This window comes from Saimiri boliviensis, chromosome 4 (genome assembly GCF_048565385.1).
Source record: "Saimiri boliviensis isolate mSaiBol1 chromosome 4, mSaiBol1.pri, whole genome shotgun sequence".
NCBI lineage: Eukaryota > Metazoa > Chordata > Mammalia > Primates > Cebidae > Saimiri > Saimiri boliviensis.
Window position 1 is genome coordinate 155,755,252 of NC_133452.1, and position 22,036 is coordinate 155,777,287.

Sequence of the window (22,036 nt, forward strand, 5' to 3'; positions counted from 1 at the left end):
CCTGAGATGTGTCACACAGGAGCAGATCCTTGGCAGGAGGCACTTACATTATGAACATTTGGTGTACTGAGGCTCCTCCGAATGTGCCGGGCTTTGGTGGAAAGGGCTTCTTTGACCGAGACAGCCTGTAAACACAATAATTTGAAAATAATACCTTTTTTTTTTTCCTACCAGAGATGGAGTCTCGGCTCTGTTGCCCAGGCTGGAGAGTGCAGTCGTGCAATCTTGGCTCACTGCAACCTCTGCCTCCCAGTTTCAAGCAATTCTCCTGCCTCAGTCTCCCAAGTAGCTGGGACTACAGGTGCATGCCACCATGCCTGGCTAATTTGTTTTTGTATTTTAGTAGAGACGGGGTTTCACCATGTTACCCAGGCTGGTCTCAAACTCCTGAGCTCAGGCAATGTCCTTCCAAAGTGCTAGGATTACAGGCGTGAGCCACTGCACCTGGCCAATACTTTATTTTTTATTCTATTTATAAAAGTAACATATGTTTATTTATAGATTTAAGTACAGACTACTTCAGTCCTACATACACATACATTTATATAACTGGAATATTATTTTACCCACTTATTATTTGCTTAACAATTTATCAAAAACATTTTTTTAAAGATAAATAAAACTGCAGGGTGTGGTGGTTCATGTCTGAATCCCAGCACTTTGGGAGACTGAAGCAGGTGGATCAATTGAGACAGGAGTTTGAGACCTGCCAGCCAAAATGGTGAAACCCCATCACTACTAAAAAATACAAAAACTAGCTGGGCATGGTGGCGGGTGCCTGTGGTTCCAGCTACCTGGAAGGCTGAGGCATGAGAACTGCTTGAACCTGGGAGGCAGAGGTTGCAGTGAGCTGGGATTGCGCCACTGCACTTCAGCCTGGGTGACAGAACAAGACTCTGTCTCAAAAATAAACAAACAAACAAACAAACAAAATAAACCAGGAAAACAGCAGAATGAAAGACATTTATGTTGTGAAATTTTTAAACAGGTGGACAGAGGAAATGTAGAAGAGAGACCGCTAACTCTATTATCTCACTTGCAAAATGACAACGAAGTGTGATGCTGTTTGTATTTTACTCATGCAGCAATTCAGGTGGGATTTCCATTAAGGGAAGATTTTTCTGACAGACGCCAATCACATTCCTCCTATTAATCAATACACACCCTCCATTATGTCAGCTGTCGCTCCTATGAAATGACATATGTCGTCTTATAATTGCATTACTTCGTGGATTATTTTCACTTGAATGTCCTGTTGTCACCTCAAAAGTTAACTCAGGTCTAAAAACTACGGAGATAATAATAGTCTGTGATTAAGCATATGGGCTTTGGAGTCAGACTATTTGGCTTTACATCTGACTTTGAACCTCTTTCTAGCTGCATAACCATGAGTGAGTGAGCTAACTTCTGTCAGCCTCAATTTTCTCATCTGAAAATGGGGATTTCAACAGTACTTATCTCAGGGGGTTATCTTAAAGATTAAATAAAATAATATATCTATATTACTCAGGCTCAGTGTTTGGCAAATAGGAAGTATTCAGTAAAAGTCAGTCATTATTTTTATTACTGTTTTGCCAGAATCCTTTCAAAGAGATGGCTACTCAAGTGCTCCTTCTCTGACAGATTTAGTATTTGGTAAATAGATTCACGTCTGTCCATTATGGGTGAAGGCTGGTGATTTCATCCTTGGTCCAGATATTCAGTTACTTGCCTGCCGGAGCCGTTCAAGACTCAGAATGTTTTCCACCTGCAGCACACCCCGAGTGTACTTCTCAATGTACGTCTCCCCGTCTGACGTGCCTTCGTTTTCACTCCTTGCTGCCAGGAGGGCCAGCGTTTCCCGGTCCTCTATCTCCTCAGTTGCCTAATAGGACAGGATGGAAATGACAATACTTTGATGTGAACAATGTTTTCTTCCGAAGTGTGGTGAGAAAATGTTTTAGAAGTCTGGAGAATGAGCTGGGTGCGGTGGGCTCAAGCCTGTAATCCCAGCACTTTGGGAGGCCGAGGCGGGTAGATCACGAGGTCGAGAGATCGAGACCATCCTGGTCAACATGGTGAAACCCCGTCTCTGAAAATAGAAAAAATTAGCTGGGCATGGTGGCACGTGCCTGTAGTCCCAACTACTCAGGAGGCTGAGGCAGGAGAATTGCTTGAACCCAGAGGCGGAGGTTGCAGTGAGCTGAGACCACGCCATTGCACTCCAGCCTGGGTAACAAGAGTGAAACTCCGTCTCAAAAAAAAAAAAAAAAAAAAAAAGAAGTCTGCAGAATGAACACATTCTCCATTATTTATATACTGCCATTTTAAAAAGTAGCATATATTTTACCTTTGGTATATTGGACACTATTTCATAAGTTACACCACAGGAATAAACTATATTTTTCAGGGATATTCTCCTCTTCAAACTCTGTGTGAAACTCTGGTTAAAAAAAAAAAAAAAAGCTGAATTAAGCTATATGACAAATGTAAGTTATTTTGTATTTTACAAATTGTAAAAGCATTATGAATTACTATGTTTTTGATATGCACAATACCCAGCATAAGAGGAAAGAACTGAAGCTAAGAATACCTATCTCCAATCCCAAGGGGTACTAACGTCCAGCTGTTAGCTGGGAATTAGACTATAGAATCTGCAGCATGTTCAGGGTTTCTGTGGTTGCTTCTCTCTCCCATCTGCTGCCTTCCTTTGATCTCTCCAGGGTTTAATCAGTCATTCCTGAGAGGCCACACAACACTGGAAAGGATCAGTTTCACTGACAGCACCTCTGAGATAGGATCCATCAAAGCAGCAGGATAGGGACTTGTTTGGAGTCTGCCTCTTGCCCCGGTTTTCTCATTCACCTGCTTGGATCTGGCACTTAATCCCTCAGCTTCAGTTTTTCTATTTTTCAACCAGTGAAATACCACAGCTCCACTGCCTGTTAGGATTATACGTCTCCAATCAGTCAAGGTGAAAATGCCCTTACTGGATGACGCTGTCTCTGCTATCCTATTGCCCACTATCTTGGATAAATGAGAATCGGACTATAACTTGGCCAGGATGGTCACATTTTGCACATCCCCTGCATTAGCACCACAGAACACTGCTTTGTGATAGAGAGAGGGCAAAAAGTTGGAGCTTAGAGCCAGAATGGCAGAATCAGGCCTTGTTATTACCTGCTTGTTGTAAATATTGGCGGCAATCCGTTTTCGTAATACTAGCTCCATAGCAGCCGGGTGGCTGAGCTGGACTGTGGTTTTCACAATTAGGTAAATCCTTTCATTCTGTGGTGTGACCCTATTCAAGTGAACAGAATCATGCACCGAGGAATCCCAAGAGGCTGTGACTGAAACCTAAGAGTCCGGGAATGAGGGGGAGATGGAAATAAGACACAAGTCAGGCGTAGCAGTTTTACAGGGTATACAAGAGAAAGAAAATAAATTCAACTCACTGTAATCAAACAGATTTCTTGCCTCACCTTTTTTGAACAGCAGCACCAATGTTCTATTTTTTAAAGTACCCAGTCTTTTTCCCCAAGGCAAACCACAGCAGTTTACTGGGAAAACAGGCCCATAAGGCTTGTGTGTTAATCTGAAGCCCTTTAAGAGAAACTTGGGGGTTAATTACCTCATCATCACTGTGTTTTATGATGGGCAGGTAGAAAAACTGGCTGCCATGCTCCTTGGGCAGGATGGAGTTCACTCCGGATGCATGGGGGCCTACGAGCTGCTCATTGGCACTGAGGTCATCCGCTAACCACATCCAGGGCACGGAAAAAACAGCAGGGGTAAGTCAGTTTTTAAGTAAACATCAAAAATTTAAATATATGCTTTTAACAGTTGAAGTTAACACACGACACGTTTAATTTTTTCTTCCATTCCTTAACCTGCATTTGAAACAGAGACGCCAAGACTCAACAACATTTTTTTTTTCTTTTTTAAAAAATTGTTTTTTAATAGAGATGAGGTCTTACTATGTTGTCCAGTCTGGTCTTTAACTCCTAGGCTCAATCAATCTTCTTGCCTTGGCTTCCCAAAGTGCTGGGATTACAGGTGTGAACCACTGTACTTGGCTTTTTTTTTTTTTTTGAGACAAGGTCTGGCTCTGTTGCTGAGGCTGGAGTTGCTGAGGCCTGATCATAGCTCACTGTAGCTTTCAACTCCTGGGCTCAAGATCTCCTGCCTCAGCCTGAGTAGCTAGTACATACCGCTAGGCCTGACTAGTTTGTAAAATTTTTTTGTAGGCATGGAGTCTAGCTTTGTTGCTCAGGCTGCTCTCCAACTCCTGGACTCACGCAGTCCTTCTGCCTTGGCCTCCCAAAGCCCTGGTATTACAGGCATGAGCCCATTGTGCTCCACAGCTTTTATTCTTTAAAAATACAATATGAGTTGGCTGGGTACAGTGGCTCATGCCTGTAATCCCAGCACTTTGGGAGGCCAAGGCAGGTGGATCATGAAGTCAGGAGTTCAAGACTAGGCTGGTCAAGATGGTGAAACCTCATCTCTACTAAACAACAACAAAAACAACAACAACAACAAACCAAATCAAACAAAAAAAAAAACCCAACAACAACAACAACAAATGATAGCAGCCAAAAAGTTGCCTTGTGAGTCTCCTATAAGATGGAATGAATATATTCCATTGTTGTCCCAGGAGCAAGTATGTTCATTAAACAAATCTTAGAGGCCTGGTGTGGTGGCTCATGCTTGTAATCCTAGCATTTTGGGAGGCCAAGGAGGGTGGATCACAAGGTCAGGAGTTTAAGACCAGCCTGGCCAAGATGGGGAAACCCCGTATCTACTATAAATACAAAAATTAGCCAGGCACGGTGACAGGTGCCTGTAGTTCCAGCTACTTGGGAGGCTGAGGCAGAGAAGTGCTTGAACCCAGGAGGTGGAGGTTGCAGTGAGGCCTGGGTGACAGAGCGATACTCTCAAAAACAAAAAACAAAAAACCTTATAATTTTGTTGCTTTCTGATGTCAATTCCTCCCGTAAACTGTTGTTACATTTGTTGTCCTACCTAATAACTTACCATAAATTAGAGATTTTAGCAGTTAAATTATCAATTTAGAATCAAAGTTCTGAGTACTTGGGAGAAATAGGAAGATTATCTTCTTCCAGCGTCCCAATGTCCTATCCAATATGGGGTTCGCCCTTCACAAACCTCTGTAAATAGTCAACCAGTCTTTGTTTACATACCTCCCATGACAGGAAAATCACTATCTTATGAGGCATACATTTGACATCCAGGCTTTAAAAAAAAATTATTCACGTGAAGAGCCAAAGCTACCCTCCCTGCGTCTTCCATCCATCCATAACTGGGCTTCCTTCCAGAACAGAGGTTTTCAGGCTGTGTTTTGAGGAGCCCCACGGCCCTGCCAAAGGGTCTGCCAGGACCCTGCCCACTGCTAACTCAGCAACCCTGCTGTTGTTTTCTAAACATGGGGTTCCATTTAATATTTTGTTTACAAAAGGATTTTACTGCTAAAGCACATTGGAAACCATTGTTCTAGACTTGTCCAGGATCCATCTAATTGTCATATGAAGGACCACCCTTAAGGCAAGGTTATATTGCGATCCTTTCTGCCATCAAAACTCTTTGAGGAGCAGAGTTAAGGGCACTAGTCAGAAATGCAGATTCATAGGCCCCTGTCAAGCCTAAAGACTCAGAATCTCTGGGGATGATTATTTTCCAGGGGAATTTATTTGTCTGTTGCTTCAGTGCAACTGCTTTAATGCTCTTGTATGCAGTTCTCAATCACCCTATCTTCTTTTCTGATTAACTATACACATATCATGCTTATATATTTGATTAGAATGAAAATGTCACTTAATTTGGCACATGAGTGATTAGAAGAGTGATTTAAGGATCAAAATAATGTGAGTCTGAATAGATTACAAATCTTAATTAAATACAACAATCCCTGTGACTTTAAGTGTCTACTCACCATTCAAGTCGAGGAAGAGAACTGGTATGTGGGTTTCCATTCCAGGAGGTGGGATCCTAAATTTAATAACAAAATTTAATCACAGCAAAATATGTATTTTACATCTTATTAGCTGATAATACACCACAGAGTTGTGGATGCAAAGAGAACCATGGCAGAGATGCAGTTTCCACTAATGAAATACTTTCACATTTCTTGACTTCCTTGTAGACAAAAATCATGGGAACTGATAAATTACATAAAAGAACTTCCAGTTATATGAGTTACATGTAATTAATTGAAACAGAGATTATTTGAAGCCTTTCTAAAAAGAATTCCAGTGAGAGGGAAAGGGAAAGGGATGTTGTTAGGGTGGTGACAGGGGACAGGATCTCAGCCTAGAGGAAGGAAACAGAAGGTCAAATGAGGACAGAAGGAAAGACACGTGAAAGGAGGCAGGCATGTGGACAGAAGAGACTGACCAGTGTTTTATCAAAAACCAGCCCACGGACACATGTGGTGGCTCCTGCCTGTAATCACAGCACTTTGGGCGGCCAAGGCAGAAAGATGGTTTGAGGACAAGTTCAAGACCAGCCTGGGCAGCACAGGGAGAACTGGTCTCTACAAACAACAACAACAACGACAACAAAAACTAGCCAGGTGTGGTGGCACATGCCTGTGGTCCCAGCTACTTGGGAGGTGGGAGGATGGCTTGAGCCTGGAAGGTCAAGGTTGCAGTGTATAGAGATCGCGCCACTGTATTCTAGCCTGGGAAACAGAGCGAGACCTTGTCTCAAGGAAACAAAACACTGAAAAAACCAACTTGTCCAGCTGCATCAGAACCACCTGAGAGGCCTCTTAAAGAGTCCCTTTAAAAATGCAAATTCTTATTTAAAACAATTAAAAAAGAAGAATCATGGGTCCTTCCTTTCTCTTCTGAATCAGAATAACTAGGAATGAGACCCAGGCCCACATGTTACAAGCACTCAAGATGATCTGAACTTTGAAAACGCTTCATATGAGAGAGACTGAAGGAAGGAGAAGAACTGTCCAGAGAGGGCTTTGAGGGCCAGAACAAGATTGGGGTGAGCAGGCCGTCCATAAGAAGTGGCTGGCAGAATTACTGCAAGAGACCTGCAGGATTCCAGCACAACAGCAGCAACTGCTGGGAGAAACATCAGCTTACAAATTATGTGCCTGCAGATTCAGAGTTTCTAGTTTCATAAAAACATATCATGAAATTGATTACATTTCCATTTATCATTAGAGATGCATAAGCATCTCTAATTATACTAATTAGAGATGGTATTAACTGGTATTATCACTAATATTTCTACACTGTGTTCAAAAGGAATCTGATTTTCTCTTAAATGCCTTGGACATACAATAATAAAAATAAGAATAAGCAGCAGCAGAAGCAGCAGCAGCAGCTAGGATTTATTGAATGGGCATGAAAGGTATTTTATATACAATATACAAGATAATATTTTAATATATAAGTTATTATATATACACTATCTCTAATTCTCACAATACTACCAAAAAGGTAGCTCCACTGATACATTTTCTGCCCTCTTCAGATACTTTCCAGCCAAAATAAAAGAATTTCTGGAGATCAGGAAACCATGTCCGAGTTGCTTATGCAGAAGAATAGAGGAATATGGTATGTGATTCCTGGCCAGGTAATCAATGCTCTCTGGCTTCCTGTGGGAGAAAGCTGGCTTCAGTGGGAAAGAAAAAAAGGGACGGAAGCACTGGAGATGAGTGGACATTGCCTAAGCAGCTTAGCTGGTTGGCATTTGCTGTGACAATCCTGGAAAGTCTCTTGCATGGCTCTTGCCACAGGCGACCTGTACCATCTCCCCAGGTCTGCAGGGAAGGAAGGGCAGCCTTACCAGTCGGCAGGTGCTCCAGGAATCCCACTGCCTGGGGCAGGCACCAGCACAGCGTTCCTTTCCTCGGTTAGCCCTACCCACTGCTCCACAAGCTGGGTTTCCCGCTCGACATCGTCCTCTGTTTTCTCTGCAGAACAAAATGAGGAGATCAATGCCAACAAGAGAGAAAGTACAACTTCTCCATTTACAAGGAACAGATATCAGCCTGGGCAACATAGTGAGACCCAATTTCTACGAAAAAAAAAAAAAAAAAAAAAGCAACAGCTGGGGAGGGTGGTGACATGCATGCCTGTAGTCCCACATACTCAGGCAGCTGAGGTGGGAGGATCACTTAAGCCTAGGAGTTCAAGGCTGCAGTGAGCCATCATCACATCACTGCACTAAAGCCTGGGCAACAAAGCAAGACCCTATTTCAAAAAACAAGCAAACAAACACAATAAACAGATTTCATTTAGTGCTATCCATAAGTGGCTTAAACATCCACTACGTCCCTTAAATGGAGTTGAGCCTGTGAAGTTCAAGCAAGAGGATGTATAGGGAGCTGAGAGGGGCTGTAACACCAGTTTCAGAAACCATAAGCCAGAAATAGCAGAAAGAGCATTGGAACAGCAATTATAAGACTCAGGTTATTTTACTGGTTCTGTAATTTGAGGAAGTTATTCAACAAGTCTCCCCAACCTGTCAAACAGGGATAACAGAAGTCACATCTACTTCACACAATTGCTGGAAGGATCAAATGAAATACGGATGTGACACTACTTTACAGAACTGTAAGTGACTTTACAAAGACAGAGGATTAAAAAACAACAAAGGCCAGACACAGTGGCTTACACCTGTAATCCCAGCACTTTGGGAGGCTGAGGTGGGCAGATCACCTGAGGTCAGGAGTTTGAAACCAGCCTGACCAATATGGTGAAACTCTGCCTCTATTAAAAATACAAAAATTAGCTGGGCATGGTGTTGGATGCCTGTATCCAGCTACTCGGGAGGCTGAGACAAGAGAACTGATTGAACCCAGGAGGTGGAGGTTGCAGTGAGCTGAGATCGTGCCATTGCACTCCAGCCTGGGTGACAGAACGAGACTCTGTCTCAAAACAAAAACAAAACACACCATATACCTTACTCTGTAAAATCACCTTTATTTTCCTTGAGGCTTATCATGAAAGGGATTTTATTTGATATACTTTGAAATCCTCTTACTCATAATTCAATTCTGGGGCTCCCTGGGTACAGTCAAAGTGAGTTTTCATTAGCAGCCTGAGCACATACACAAAGCAACACCACATGTTGAGGAGAGATGTTTTCCTGAGGGAGACTTTTTGCTAGCTTCTACATGAAATGGATTCACATGCATGATGTGTTATTTGGTGCGGAACCAACTGCAGTGAGTAGACCATGATGTCTGGATGAGAGACTAAGAATTTTAAGTGCATATTTCTATCTAGAATCCAAGTGGCCACTGCTACGATTAGCAAGCTGCACCCTTGGATGCATAACGTGCTTATGTATCCAAGGGGGCAGCTTATGGATGGATAACAGCAATATTCACTGAGTAGCAGTGAATGGCATTGCAGGGGCCACACTGAACCAGCTGAGTGCATGTCAATGGCCCAATAGTGGATAGGTGCTGACCTGCTAAGTGGTTTGGTTTCAGAAGTGACCCTTTGGCTGCTGTATGTCGTAGGTCCTGGTGCCCAGAATACCTCATATTGACATACCGGTATTGATCGCATTTGTGTCCATCAAAATGAAATGTGAATTTGACATGTAATGTCACAGTTTTATGACAGCTCAGAGTTTTATAAAAACTTATTACTTTCAATTTTGGAGGCTTCTTAAACCAACAATGTATAATATAATGGACTAATGTCTATAATTGTTACAATTGTTACAAGTTCACAAAACTAAACAGGCTGGGTGCAGTGGCTGACACCTGCAATTCCAGCACTTTGGGAGGCTGAAGTGGGAGGATCACTTGAGTCTAGGAGTTTGAGATCAGCCTGGGCCACAAAGTGAAACCCCTCATCTACAAAACATTTAAAAATTAGCTGGATGTGGTAGCTCATGCTTGTAGTCTCAACTACTCAGGAGACTGAGGCAGGAGGATCTCTGGAGGCCAGGAGTTCAAGGCTGCAGTGAGATATGATCCTAGCACTGCACTCCAGCTTGGGTGACAGAGCGAGACCCTATCTTAAAAACAAACAAAAATAAGATACTACTGTCCAGTTAGGGGACGAAAACAACCTACTGTCATTGTGTAAAAGTGAAAAGCTCCCCCCAAAAAAGAGTTTGATCTCACATACCTGTTTTATTGCTCACTTTTTTTATCTGTTCATCCAAGTATTCTCGCCGTTTAATGAGTGCATCTGACCACCTCTCTCTTACGCAGTTTAAGTCTTCTTCCTAACATCAGGGAGGGAAAATATTTTCCTATAGACTGCATAAAAAAGGATTTCCTTTTTTTAAAAAAAAGATGTTTAAATCGACTAGGAAACTTTCAGTAGGAAAAGCCATTGAATATTGCCATGTGATTAAGATGCAAGAAAGCAGAGAGGCCTCAGTAACACTGCATGTTGATCAAGGATGCTGTTACCCAGAAATCAGAACCCCTGGATCTCCAAAAGGATAATTATACTTAAAAGCAAGACAAGCTCAAACTATACCAGCTGTCCGATTTTTTTTTTTTTTTTTACTATGTGTGCATGTATATTTAAATTGTAGCTATTCATCGCAGGATTTGTGATCCCAAACAGAAGGGCAGCACAAACAGAGCCCAAACCAAGTAAAAACTAATGGAATGGAAAATGATAAGCATTTTCATAGCTCATAGTTCAGTAGTCTGATAACAGAGATTTTCTGAAATGCAAAGACTAGGTCAGCAGATAACTTTTCAAACTTGCCACAAACATTTTATTTTCAACCACCACCGTGAGGCTAACCAAAAATCTCCCATGCAAACCCCAACATGCAGTCAGCCATGCTTTAGGAAATCCTCTAGGCAGCCAATGGACTGCAGTGTGAAAAACGTGCCAGGAAGCGCACAAACAGCCGCAGGACGTTAGTCAATGGCATTGCTGAGATCCAAGGGGATAATGATATTTCCCTGAAAGTTTTTTCTTCATGGAATTATAAGTAGGGAAAGAAAATCCATCAATTCTATTAAATATGTTCTTTGGCTTGCCTAATTCCAGTTTAAGACTTAAGATGTTACATCAAGAATAGATACCTAGGACCTCTGAAACTTTACCTACAGCGTACAGTTTATCTACATTTTTTTTTTTTTTTTCTGATTTGGAGTTTTGCTCTTGTCACCCAGTCTGGAGTGCAGTGGTGCTATCTTGGCTCACTGCAACCTCCTCCTCCTGTGTTTAGGCGATTCTGTTGCTTCAGCCTCCAGAGTAGCTGGGATTACAGGCGTGCGCTACCACGCCCAGCTAAGTTTTGTATTTTTAGTAGATATGGGGTTTCACCATGTTGGCCAGGTTGGTCTTGAACTCCTGACCTCGTGATCTGCCCGCCTTGGCTCCCAAAAATACTGGGATTACAAGAGTGAGCCACCACGTCCGGCCAGTGTACCCACATTTTACATCTAGGAAGGCACACTGAGAAAACATCCTTTGAAGATGTGTGTGGAGAATCCGTATAAAGACTGGGAACCAAAAAGCTTCATCTTGTTTTGCTGCTTTGACCATTTCTACATAACCCCACACTCCACGGTATCAGGCCAGTCAGAGCTGACAAGTTACAATCTCAGTTTGCATATCTGTGTATTTTTTTCAAGATTTCCAACCAGTTAAAGCGGAGATTTAAATTCTACAGGTTATGGAGAACTAAGTATGGCCCTAATGAGGGAAGAAAGCTGGCTAAACAAAACACAATTATGTGCATAAAGTGTCTTCAATTTTCCTATGCAGCAAAAGTCTTTTAAAATAAAATGTCCTATTACGACAATATTAGCTCTTGTATGTAAGGAGCAGAATGAATGTTAGCATGGGAAAGATAAGAGTCTTTAAAAGATTATGGATGGATAACTGCAATATTTTAAGATCACCCATTTTATTTATTTATTTACTTATTTATTTTTGCAGGAGACTGGAGTTTCATTATTACTCAGATTGGTCTCCAGATCATCCATTTTAATACAGTGACAATGATCTTGCTTAGCAATAAGTCAGTAAATTGAGATGGCATAGCAAAAAGGCAATTATTTGATTACAAACTGAACTGACAAGGAAACCGATAGAAACAGTATTGCGTTTGATTACGTACAAAGCAAATCAAAAGCAAGTGAAAAACTGCATATTCTCTCTCTAGGACCCTCCTTCCTCCTCCCTGACCTCTGCTTTGCAAATGCTGGCAATTAGCAGTAGCTGTGCCCATGCCGCAGGATTGACAGCAGTAGCAATACCTGATAACTATCCATATCATCACCATCCTCATCATCTCTCTGGTAGGAAAAAGATAAACACAAAGGACACGCATTTTGTTTTTCAAACAGCATACAGGGAAAATAATTCTTTAAGCTTAACACACATTAAAATTGACAGCTCACATAACATAAGCATAATAAAATACTAAATTGAATCTCAAAAAGGGATAATGGATTTAATTCACTTGTCTATAATTTAAAGAATTTTTTACATAAAGAAAAGAGTCAGTGAAACATAAAAACTTGGCTAGGCTCATGTCTATAATCCCACCATTTGGGAGGCCAAGGCAGGAGGATCTCTTGAAGCTAGAAGTTTGAGACCTGCCTGTGCAACACAGCAAGATCCCATCTGTACAATTTTTTCTTTTCTTTTCTTTTTTTTTTTTTTTTTGTGATGGAGTCTTGCTCTGTAGCCCAGGCTGGAGTGCAGTGGCATGATCTCAGCTCACTGCAACCTCTGCCTCCTGGGTCCCAGTTCAAGCAATTCTCCTACCTCAGCCTCCCAAGTAGCTGGGATTACAGGCATGAGCCACCATACCCAGTTAATTTTTGTAATTTTTAGTAGAGACAGGGTTTCGCCATGTTGGCCAGTCTGGTCTTGAACTCCTGACCCTGTGATCTGCCTGCCTTGGCCTCCCAAAGTGCTAGGATTATAGGCGTAAACTACCACACCTTGGCTGGGCGCGGTGGCTCAAGCCTGTAATCCCAGTACTTTGGGAGGCTAAGGCGGGTGGATCACGAGGTCGAGAGATCCAGGCCATCCTGGTCAACATGGTGAAACCCTGTCTCTACTAAAAATACAAAAAACTAGCTGGGCGTGATGGCGCATGCCTGTAATCCCAGCTACTCAGGAGGCTGAGGCAGGAGAATTGCCTGAGCTCAGGAGGCGGAGGTTGCGGTGAGCCGAGATCGCGCCATTGCACTCCAGCCTGGGTAACAAGAGCGAAACTCCGTCTCAAAAAAAAAAACAACACAACAAAAACAAACAAACAAACAAAAAACTACCACACCTGGCCTGTACAAAAAGCTTTTAAAAATTAGCTGGTACTATGCATCTGTAGTCCCAGCTACTTGGGAGACTTAAGTGGGAGGATCACTTGAGCCGAGGAGATGGAGGCTGCAGTGAGCACTGATCACACCACTGCACCTCAGCCTGGGCAACACAGCAATACCTTGTCTCCAAAAAAACAAAATGAAATAGGGCCAGGCATGGTGGCTCATGCCTGTAATCCCAGCACTTTGGGAGGCTGAGGGGCGGATCATGAGGTCAGGAGTTCGAGACCCGTCTGGCCAATATGGTGAAACCCATCTCTAGCAAAAACATAAAAATTAGTTGGGTGTGGTGGTGCGTGCCTGTAGTCCCAGCTACTTGAGAGGCTGAGGCAGAAGAATTGCTTGAACCTGGGAGGTGGAAGTTGCAGTGAGCCGAGGTTGTACCATTGCACTCCAGCCTGGGTGACAGAGAGGGACTACATCTCAAAATAAATAAAATAAAATAAAATAAATAAAATAAAATAAAAATAAGAAATCTCTTAGCTGGGGATAGGAACCAACATCATTGAGCCAGGCCTTACACCACTGTCATACAGACAGGTGATACGTATTTTGGGGTAGACTATTTGAGATTTGAGATATGTTTAGGAAGACAGAATGGCAAAACTATGAGAAAGATTCTCTTGCCCAAGCTCAGTTTGAGCAATGAGGCAACTAAGCCTTAAAGGATGAAATGATTTAACCTTAGGATCACACAAATAATGGCAGTAAGAACTGTAAGCCATGCCTGTATGAGGTCTCTAACCTCAGCTGTCTTCCCTGATGAAATCATCCCAGGGGAAAGCTGGGGAAACCTCAGGCTATATATACACAAGAGTCTGTACTACACCGTCGAAATAAAAGTACAGCATACATTTGGAACATAAGGATTTGTCAGTATTCTCTATTGACTATAAAATCACTTGAGAGAATCACAACTGTTTCAAACACTGCAACATTGTACAATAACTAAAGAAAGTAACAATTTTTGCAAAAACATTTGTCAAAATAAAGTAATCATGTTGAAAATAAAAGGGACTTGGTTGAAACAATTTTCCTTAGAAACAAGAATCAAGAATCCCTTAATTTAAAATTTGTGACTACAAAAGAGCTTTAAGAATACAGTCAGCTGGGCACGGTGGCTCATGCCTGTAATCCCAGCACTTTGGAAGGCCAAGACGGGTGGATCATGAGGTCACGAGGTCAAGACCATCTAGGCCAACACAGTGAAATCCCATCTCTACTAAAAATACAAAAATTAGCTGGGCATGGTGGCGCATGCCTGCAGTCCCAGCTACTCGGGAGGCTGAGGCAGGAGAAATGCTTGAACCCAGGAGGCAGAGGTTGCAGTGAGCCGAGATCGCACCACACCACACTCCAGCCTGGAGACAGAGTGAGACTTCGTCTCAAAAAAAAAAAAAAAAAAGTATATATATAGTCAAAATTATTTTCATATATACCTCAAAATGAACAGCTTTTTTTTTTCCTTTGGTAACCATCATTATCAGTTATATGACTTATTAAATGTAGTCCTAATCTTGAAGTAATTTATCTTGAATGAATACTTCCTATTAACGTAAAAGAACAAATAGCTCTAATTTGTCGTAACTTTTTAAACTAAGGAGGTAGTTGTATTCACTGAAAACTAGCCTAAGCATTCATGATGTAAAGTTGTTGCAAAATCAGCATATTCTTTATTGGTTTCAGCTACTGTACCAGAATAATTTTTTTTTTTTTTTGCATCAGAATAATTCTAAAGCACTGTCTCAACAACAAAAACACTTAAAAGACATCAGCTGCAACATGGCAGTAAAGAAAAAAAAAGCCTTTAAAATAGCTGCAGTTCAAATTTCAAGAGCATATAGCACAGGGGAGAGGCTAATATTTTAAAGTTTACAATTTGACAAAAATTAGTTTTAACTCAGAAGTAGAGCTTTTTTTCTTTTCTTTTCTTTTTTTTTTTTTAACTACAAATAGTTGCTGGGCATGGTGACTCACACCTGTAATCCCAGCACTTTGGCAGGTCCAGGTGGGTGTATCCTTTGAGGTGAGGAGTTGGAGACCAGTCTGGCCAACCTGGTGAAATTCTGTCTCTAAGAAAATACAAAAATTAGCTGGGTGTGGTAGTGCATGGCTGTAATACCAGCTACTTGGGAGGCTGAGGCAGGAAAATTGCTTGAACCAGGGAGATAGAAAAAATGTAGTGAGCTGAGATCATGCCACTGCACTCCAGCCTGAATGAGAGTGAGACTCTGTCTTAAAACAAAACAAAACAAAACAAAACAAAAAACAACAAAAAAAAGCACCAGGTACAGTGGCTTATACCTATAATTCCAGCACTTTGGGAGGCTGAGGCAGGTAGAGCATGAGGTCAGGAGTTCAAGACAAGCCTGGCCAAGATGGTGAGACCCCATCTCTACTAAAAATACAAACATTAGCCAGGCACCTGTAATCCCAAATACTCAGGAGGGTGAGGCAGGAGAATCGCTTGAACCCAAGGGGCGGAGGTTGTAGTAAGGTGAGATCAAGACACTGTACTCCAACCTCAGTGACACAGTGAGACTCTCTCTCAAAAAAAAAAAAAAAAACAAAAAAAAAAACGAACAACAAAAAAACTGATCCTTGGAATGTTCCTCCAGGGAGAATATTTAGTTAGTTGATGATCCACATACTGCAGGTCACCCTTTGGAACCCACAATGTTTTTACTGAACATCAGAGATTTATTAAGCCACAAAATTTTATTGTGGAAAGAGACCTCAGAGGATTATTAAGTCTGCCTCATCATTTTGGAGAAAAGAGAACACAGTTTAAATCATGCAGCCAAGACAACCATTTAGTAATGCTGAACTAGACTTAAGAATCCAGGTCTCCTCACTCCAAGTCTAGTGTTCTCCTTCAGCCGTGCACCCACAAAGAAGTTGATGGCTAAGTGAAGGACTGGACTGGTATGAGAATACCTACAACCCCATTTCCTGCTCCACGGGCTGCACCACACACCAGTAAAAGTCTGGTGGAGAAGCCTATCTAACCACAGCAGCCCTGTCCTCGAACCTCCATTCATACTCTGAATGAAGTGTGGACAGACGTTCCGAGCTAGAGGGAATTTTGGGCTTGAAGAGGTAAGGCAGCATCTGACAAAGCTATTACTGCCATGAAGTTGAATAGTTTGTGCACTGACTTTTGGCTTCCAGAAATGTCTTTGCCTGAAAGCAATGAAGCCAAAAGGAAACTGAGATAGAAGAGAAAACATCCTCAAGTTTGGCTGGGCTTAGACTCATTCTCCACAGCAGAGAAATGTTTTCTCTTCGGCACGAGAGGGAGAGTGCTCTCAATCACATATGGGGGTGAGGGAGGCAGATCTAACAGTGATTCTCCCCAGTTCCTAACTCATATCTGGTAGTAAAGTGGGGACTCAATGAAGCACATTCATATTTTTAGGCTAGTGGGGGACAAGTTCCTAATTTTTTTTTTTTTTTTTTTTTTTGAGATAGAGTCTTCCTTTGTCACCCAGGCTGGAGTGCAGTGGCGTGATCTTGGCTCACTTGCAGCCTCTGTCTCCAGGGTTCAAACGATTCTCATGCCTCAGCTTCCTGAATAGCTGAGACAATAGTCATGTGCCACCACACCTGGCTAATTTTTTGTATTTTTAGTAGAGACAGGGTTTCGCCATGTTGGTCAGGCTGGTCTCGAACTCCTGGGCTCAAGTGTTTCTCCCCACCTCAGCCTCTCAAAGTGCTGGGATTACAGGCATGAGTGACTATGCCTGGCCAAGTTCCTAATTTTAGAAATTCTTTTCACGGAGTACTGAGTAGCTCTGACTGATAATATGATCAATTCTTAGAAGTTTTCATCTTTTAAAAAATGAGAATATAATGTTTAGGAAATGAAGATTTAATGAACAAAAATGATCATAAGGACACATTTTAACAAAAAAAGAAGTAAAGCTTTCAAAGAGCTGGTTTATTATGACAGTGTATGAAAATAATTTTACACTATAAATAAAAGTGGCCAGGTATGGTGGCTTACGCCTGTAATCCCTGCACTTTTGGAGGCTGACGTAGGAGGATCACTTGAGTTCAGGAGTTTGGCTCCAGTGTGGGCAACGAATGACACACCCTTCTCTACAAAAAATAAAAGAATCAGCTGGGCGCAGTGATGCATGCCTGTAATCCTAGCTACTTGGGAAGCTGAGGTGGAAGGACCGTTTGAGCCCAGGAGGTGAAGGCTGCAGTAAGCCATGACCACACCACTGTACTCCAACCTGGGCAACAAAGCAAAACCCTATCTTAAAAAAAAAAAAAAAAAAGGGGGATCAGGTCAGGCAGTAATGCCAAAGATAAAACATATTTTGGGCCAGATATAAAATAAAATCTGCCTAAAGTAAATGACTACTATAGTATCAGGATGTGTGTGTTTATAAATAAAATTATTATTAATCAACACTAAGCAAACAGATTTTAAAGCTAAAAAAAAGGGCAATGGATGGAAATGTGAACTGGTAGAAGACCTGTGGTTAAGGCAAGGAGTTCTGTTATATTTGCAAAAAGGTCCCCATTGGAGAGCATTAAGTGCCTTATTTCTGCATTAACCAAGCTTTGTTAAATACAATTTCAAGTCTGTTTGTCTTACCTGGTAACTGTCCAGCCCTCTCTGGAGTTTGGTGGACCTGGCAGTTACACAACCGATGGCTACTGACAGGATGGCTTCAACCATAAGCGGCAATGTCCCTGAATGCTGCACAGGTGATACCGTGACTTGCACTCTACGGGAATGACCCTGAAGAGGGTGGGCAGGCGTATGGGTGTCAGGAATGATAATAAAGAGGGATGGGAGAAAGGGATCCAGAGGGGAAAAGGATTAGAGAACAAAGATACAAATAGTTAGAAAATTCCCAGAAACTATGTGTAAGAGTGGAACAGAGAGAAAACATTAAAAACAAAAAACAAAAAACAAAAAATACTCAGTACCTGTCTGAGTTGAAAGATGCCCCCTGTGTTGACATCTTTCGCCTGATGAAGTTCTACTGCAGCATACTCCCCTAACTCATTCAGTTCTAATATGGAGATCCACATTTCTATTCTTCGAGTTACTTCATTCCACCTGCAACAGTCCAATGAGCAAGAGCATCACCGTCCAGGGACGCTGTTAGTAATAAGCCATCATTCACTGGGCACTTACTGTGTGCTAGGCACTGTGCCATGTGTCTCATAGAAGTTATTGCCTTATTTAACTCTCAAACCCACCCTGTCATATAGGTTCTTTTTATTCATTTTATTGAGGTAGAGTGAAATGCCCAGATCTTGAGTATAGAGTTTGATGAGTTTTGAGAAATGCACATATGAGCGTAACCTACCCCATCACCTCAGAAACTTTGCTCATACCCATTCCCATTCAATGCCCACACTCCTGTAGCAACTGTGTTAACTCAGAGATTAGTTTTGCCTGTTCTAGAACTCCAAATAAATGGAATTACACATTATGTACTCTTGTGTCTTGCTTCTTTCATTCAGCATAATGTTTCTGAGATTCATCCAAACGGATATAAACAGTTTTTTTCTTTTTTAACGCAGAGTAATACTTTATTTTTATTTTTTATTTTCTAGATGGAGTTTTGTTCTTGTTGCCCAAGAGTGCAATAGCACCATCTTGGCTCACTGCAACCTCCGTCTCCCAGGTTCAAGTGATTCTCCTGCCTCAGCCTTCTGAATAGCTGGGATTACAGACACGTACCACCGCGCCTGGCTAATTTTGTATCTTTAGTAGAGATGGGGTTTCTCCATGTTGGTCAGGCTGGTCTCAAACTTCCGACCTCAGGTGATCTGCCCGCCTTGGCCTCCCAAAGTGCTGGGATTACAGGTGTGAGCTACCGCGCCCGGCCTGCAGAGTAATACTTTTTTTTTTTTTTTTTTTTTTAATGAATGACACCAATTTATCCCCATTCACTTACTGAAGGATATTTAGGTTATCTGCTATTTGGGAATACCATTAATAACGGTGCCATGAACATTGTATAGGCCAGGTGCAGTAGCTCACACTTGTAATCCCAGCACTTTGAAACGCTAAGGCGGGTGGATCACCTGAGGTCAAGAGTTTGAGATTATCCTGGCCAACATGGTGAAAACCCACCTCTACTAAAAATACAAAAAAATTAGCCAGGCATAGTGGCACTTGCCAGTAATCCCAGCTACTCGGGAGACGGAGGCAGGAGAATCGCTTGAACCTGGGAGGTGGAGGTTGCATTAAGCCGAGATCACACCACTGCACTCTATAGCCTGAGTGACAGAGTGAGACTCCATCTAAAAAAAAAAAAAAAAAAAAAGCAACAAAAAAACCCATTGTGTGCAACTCTATTTGTGGACTTACATTTCCATTTATCTTGGGTAAACACCTATGAGTGGGATTCTTGGGTCATAAAAGAGGAGAATAATCAACTTAATAAGAAACTACCAGTTTTCCCCCCAGACTGTAGCTTGTGTATTCATTTTCATAGTAGTCTTTTGATGAGCACAAGCTTTAAATTTTGATTAAGTCCAACTTAAAAATTCTTTTCTTCTATGGTTAGCACGTTTGGCAGCCTTTCTGGGCAGCCTTCCTGAGAATATTTGACTATCCCCAAATCCTGTGTTTTTCTGTAATCGTTATAGTTTAAGCTTTTGTATTTAAGGTTACATGATTCATCTCAAATTAATTTTTTTTGTGTATGGTGTGAAGTAAAGAAAAAGGATGATTTTTCTCCACACAGAGAGGCAGTTGTTTCAGTCTCATTTGTGGATACGACACGCCATTCCCCACTGAATTTCTTTGGTACCTGCTCGTTTCTTTCATCATTCTCATTTTACAAAGGAGGAAACAGCCTCAGAGAAGTTAAATAACTTGTCTGAATTAACCACAGCAGACCCAGAGTTCAAAGCCTGTATTCCTTTTTTTTTTTTTGAATGAGCAGCCTCCTAGGCCAGAGTAGGCTCAGAGACTCTGCTCAAGTCCTACTCTTGACCCTGTATCTAAAGTGTACACCCAAGTACAAACCTGTCATGCAGTGTTCTTGTCTTAGCGTGAAGAGAATCGACCTCCCAGATAGAGCTGCCATTTCCAGCGCACCGGTGGCCCCAGACTTCAATGGCCAATGCTCCATCTGAAATGAACTCCAGGAATTCTTCCGTTACATTCACCACATAGTCCTGGGATAAGTGGGGGGAAAGCAGAAGAATTATGCTTAAAGGAGTCTGTGAAATTTCCTTTTGAACTTTTTTTTTTTTGAGACGGAGTTTCGCTCTTGTTACCCAGGCTGGAGTGCAATGGCGCGATCTCGGCTCACCGCAACCTCCGCCTCCTGGGTTCAGGCAATTCTCCTGCCTCAGCCTCCTGAGTAGCTGGGATTACAGGCACGCGCCACCATGCCCAGCTAATTTTTTGTATTTTTAGTAAAGACGGGTTTTCATCATGTTGACCAGGATGGTCTCGATCTCTTGACCTCGTGATCCATCCACCTCGGCCTCCCAAAGTGCAGGGATTACAGGCTTGAGCCACCGTGCCCGGCTTCTTTTTGAACTTTCAACTGTTATATGGATTTATTTTAGAGTATATTAGCCTGATCTCAACCTTAAACCCATCTCTTCTGTTTTTACAGAAAACCACAAGGAACCACAGAACATTAGATCTGGAAGAAAAATTGGGAGGTAATTTAATTCAACCCGTTCCTTATATAAAGAAAGAAAATGAAGAAAGCAAATTGTCCAAAGTCATATTGTTTGCTAGTGGCAGAGCTGAACCCACATTCTCTTACACTTGGTTCATTCTCAGTTCCACAGGACCACTCTGAGTTTCAGCTAGCATAGACTGACTCAATGAATTGTTTCTTGCCATGGCTTAGGAGAACAACAGAATTAAATTTTATATGGTTATCTTCATGACTCTATGCTCTTGCTCTTAAGCTTTTCTGCCCTATTTCCTCTTTTGAAAACATAAACAGGCTGGGCACAGTGGCTCATACCTGTAATCCCAGCACTTTGGGAGGCCAGGGCAGGAGGATAGCTGGAGCCCAGGAGATAGTGACCAGCCTGGGCAACAAAATGAGATTCCGTCTCTACAAAGTGAAACTTAGCTGGGTGTGATGGTGCATGCCTATAGTCCCAGTTACTCAGGAGGCTGAGGCAGGAGAGTTGCTTGAGCCCAGGAGTTCAAGAATTGCAGTGAGCCATGATTGTGCCACTGCACTCCAGTCTGGGCAACAGAGTGACACATCGTCTTTAAAAACAAAAACAACACCAAACAGATGACTGTGTGGAAGTGAATGAATACTGAACTGACTGAGATGGGTGGCAAACCACCCAGAAAAATGCAGCAGGCAACGAACCAGGCTAATTTTCTTTCCATTAGTCTCTCAGTGGAATCTCAGGTGGAGACATCTCTTATGACTCTAATTTGCAGAAACAGCTATGTTATATTTATTTAACCACATACTATCTGCTTTTTAGTCTATTTTATTTGAAGACAGACCCAGAATTTAAGAAGAAAAAGAAGCTTGGCAATCAACTATAATCTATACATTTTAGAGATGAAAAAGTTCTAAGATCACAAGAATCCAGAAGCTCTGGGACTAGCATTTATTAAAACAGCTGTCAAACAGGACACACTTAAAATCCAGATTTCGTTTTTCTAAGAAAGAAGCTTTGTGGATTCATAGAAAGATGGGGAGACCAGGTGCGGTGGCTCATGCCTGTAATCCTAGCACTTTGGGAGGCCGAGGTGGGCCGATCAAGAGGTCAGGA

At 42.0% G+C, this 22,036-nt stretch overlaps 1 protein-coding gene across 8 annotated transcripts in view; it reads right to left on the reverse strand.

Annotated features, from left to right (window-relative positions):
* The window catches only part of KIF13A (kinesin family member 13A), a 226,989-nt gene that overhangs the window by 20,409 nt on the left and 184,544 nt on the right, over window positions 1-22,036 (reverse strand). For 5 of the 8 annotated variants that reach the window (XM_074398482.1, XM_074398481.1, XM_074398479.1 and 2 more), the window contains 12 exons: window positions 20,295-20,446; window positions 18,236-18,368; window positions 17,898-18,044; window positions 12,215-12,253; window positions 10,110-10,209; window positions 7,807-7,933; window positions 5,933-5,988; window positions 3,611-3,735; window positions 3,160-3,336; window positions 2,330-2,422; window positions 1,712-1,864; window positions 48-125 (listed from right to left, as the gene is read on the reverse strand). In XM_074398482.1, the coding sequence (XP_074254583.1) occupies window positions 48-125; window positions 1,712-1,864; window positions 2,330-2,422; window positions 3,160-3,336; window positions 3,611-3,735; window positions 5,933-5,988; window positions 7,807-7,933; window positions 10,110-10,209; window positions 12,215-12,253; window positions 17,898-18,044; window positions 18,236-18,368; window positions 20,295-20,446 (1,380 nt within the window). The remainder of the gene's footprint in view (window positions 1-47; window positions 126-1,711; window positions 1,865-2,329; window positions 2,423-3,159; window positions 3,337-3,610; window positions 3,736-5,932; window positions 5,989-7,806; window positions 7,934-10,109; window positions 10,210-12,214; window positions 12,254-17,897; window positions 18,045-18,235; window positions 18,369-20,294; window positions 20,447-22,036) is intronic. The other 3 variants (XM_074398485.1, XM_074398480.1, XM_074398484.1) reach the window with 1 other exon arrangement.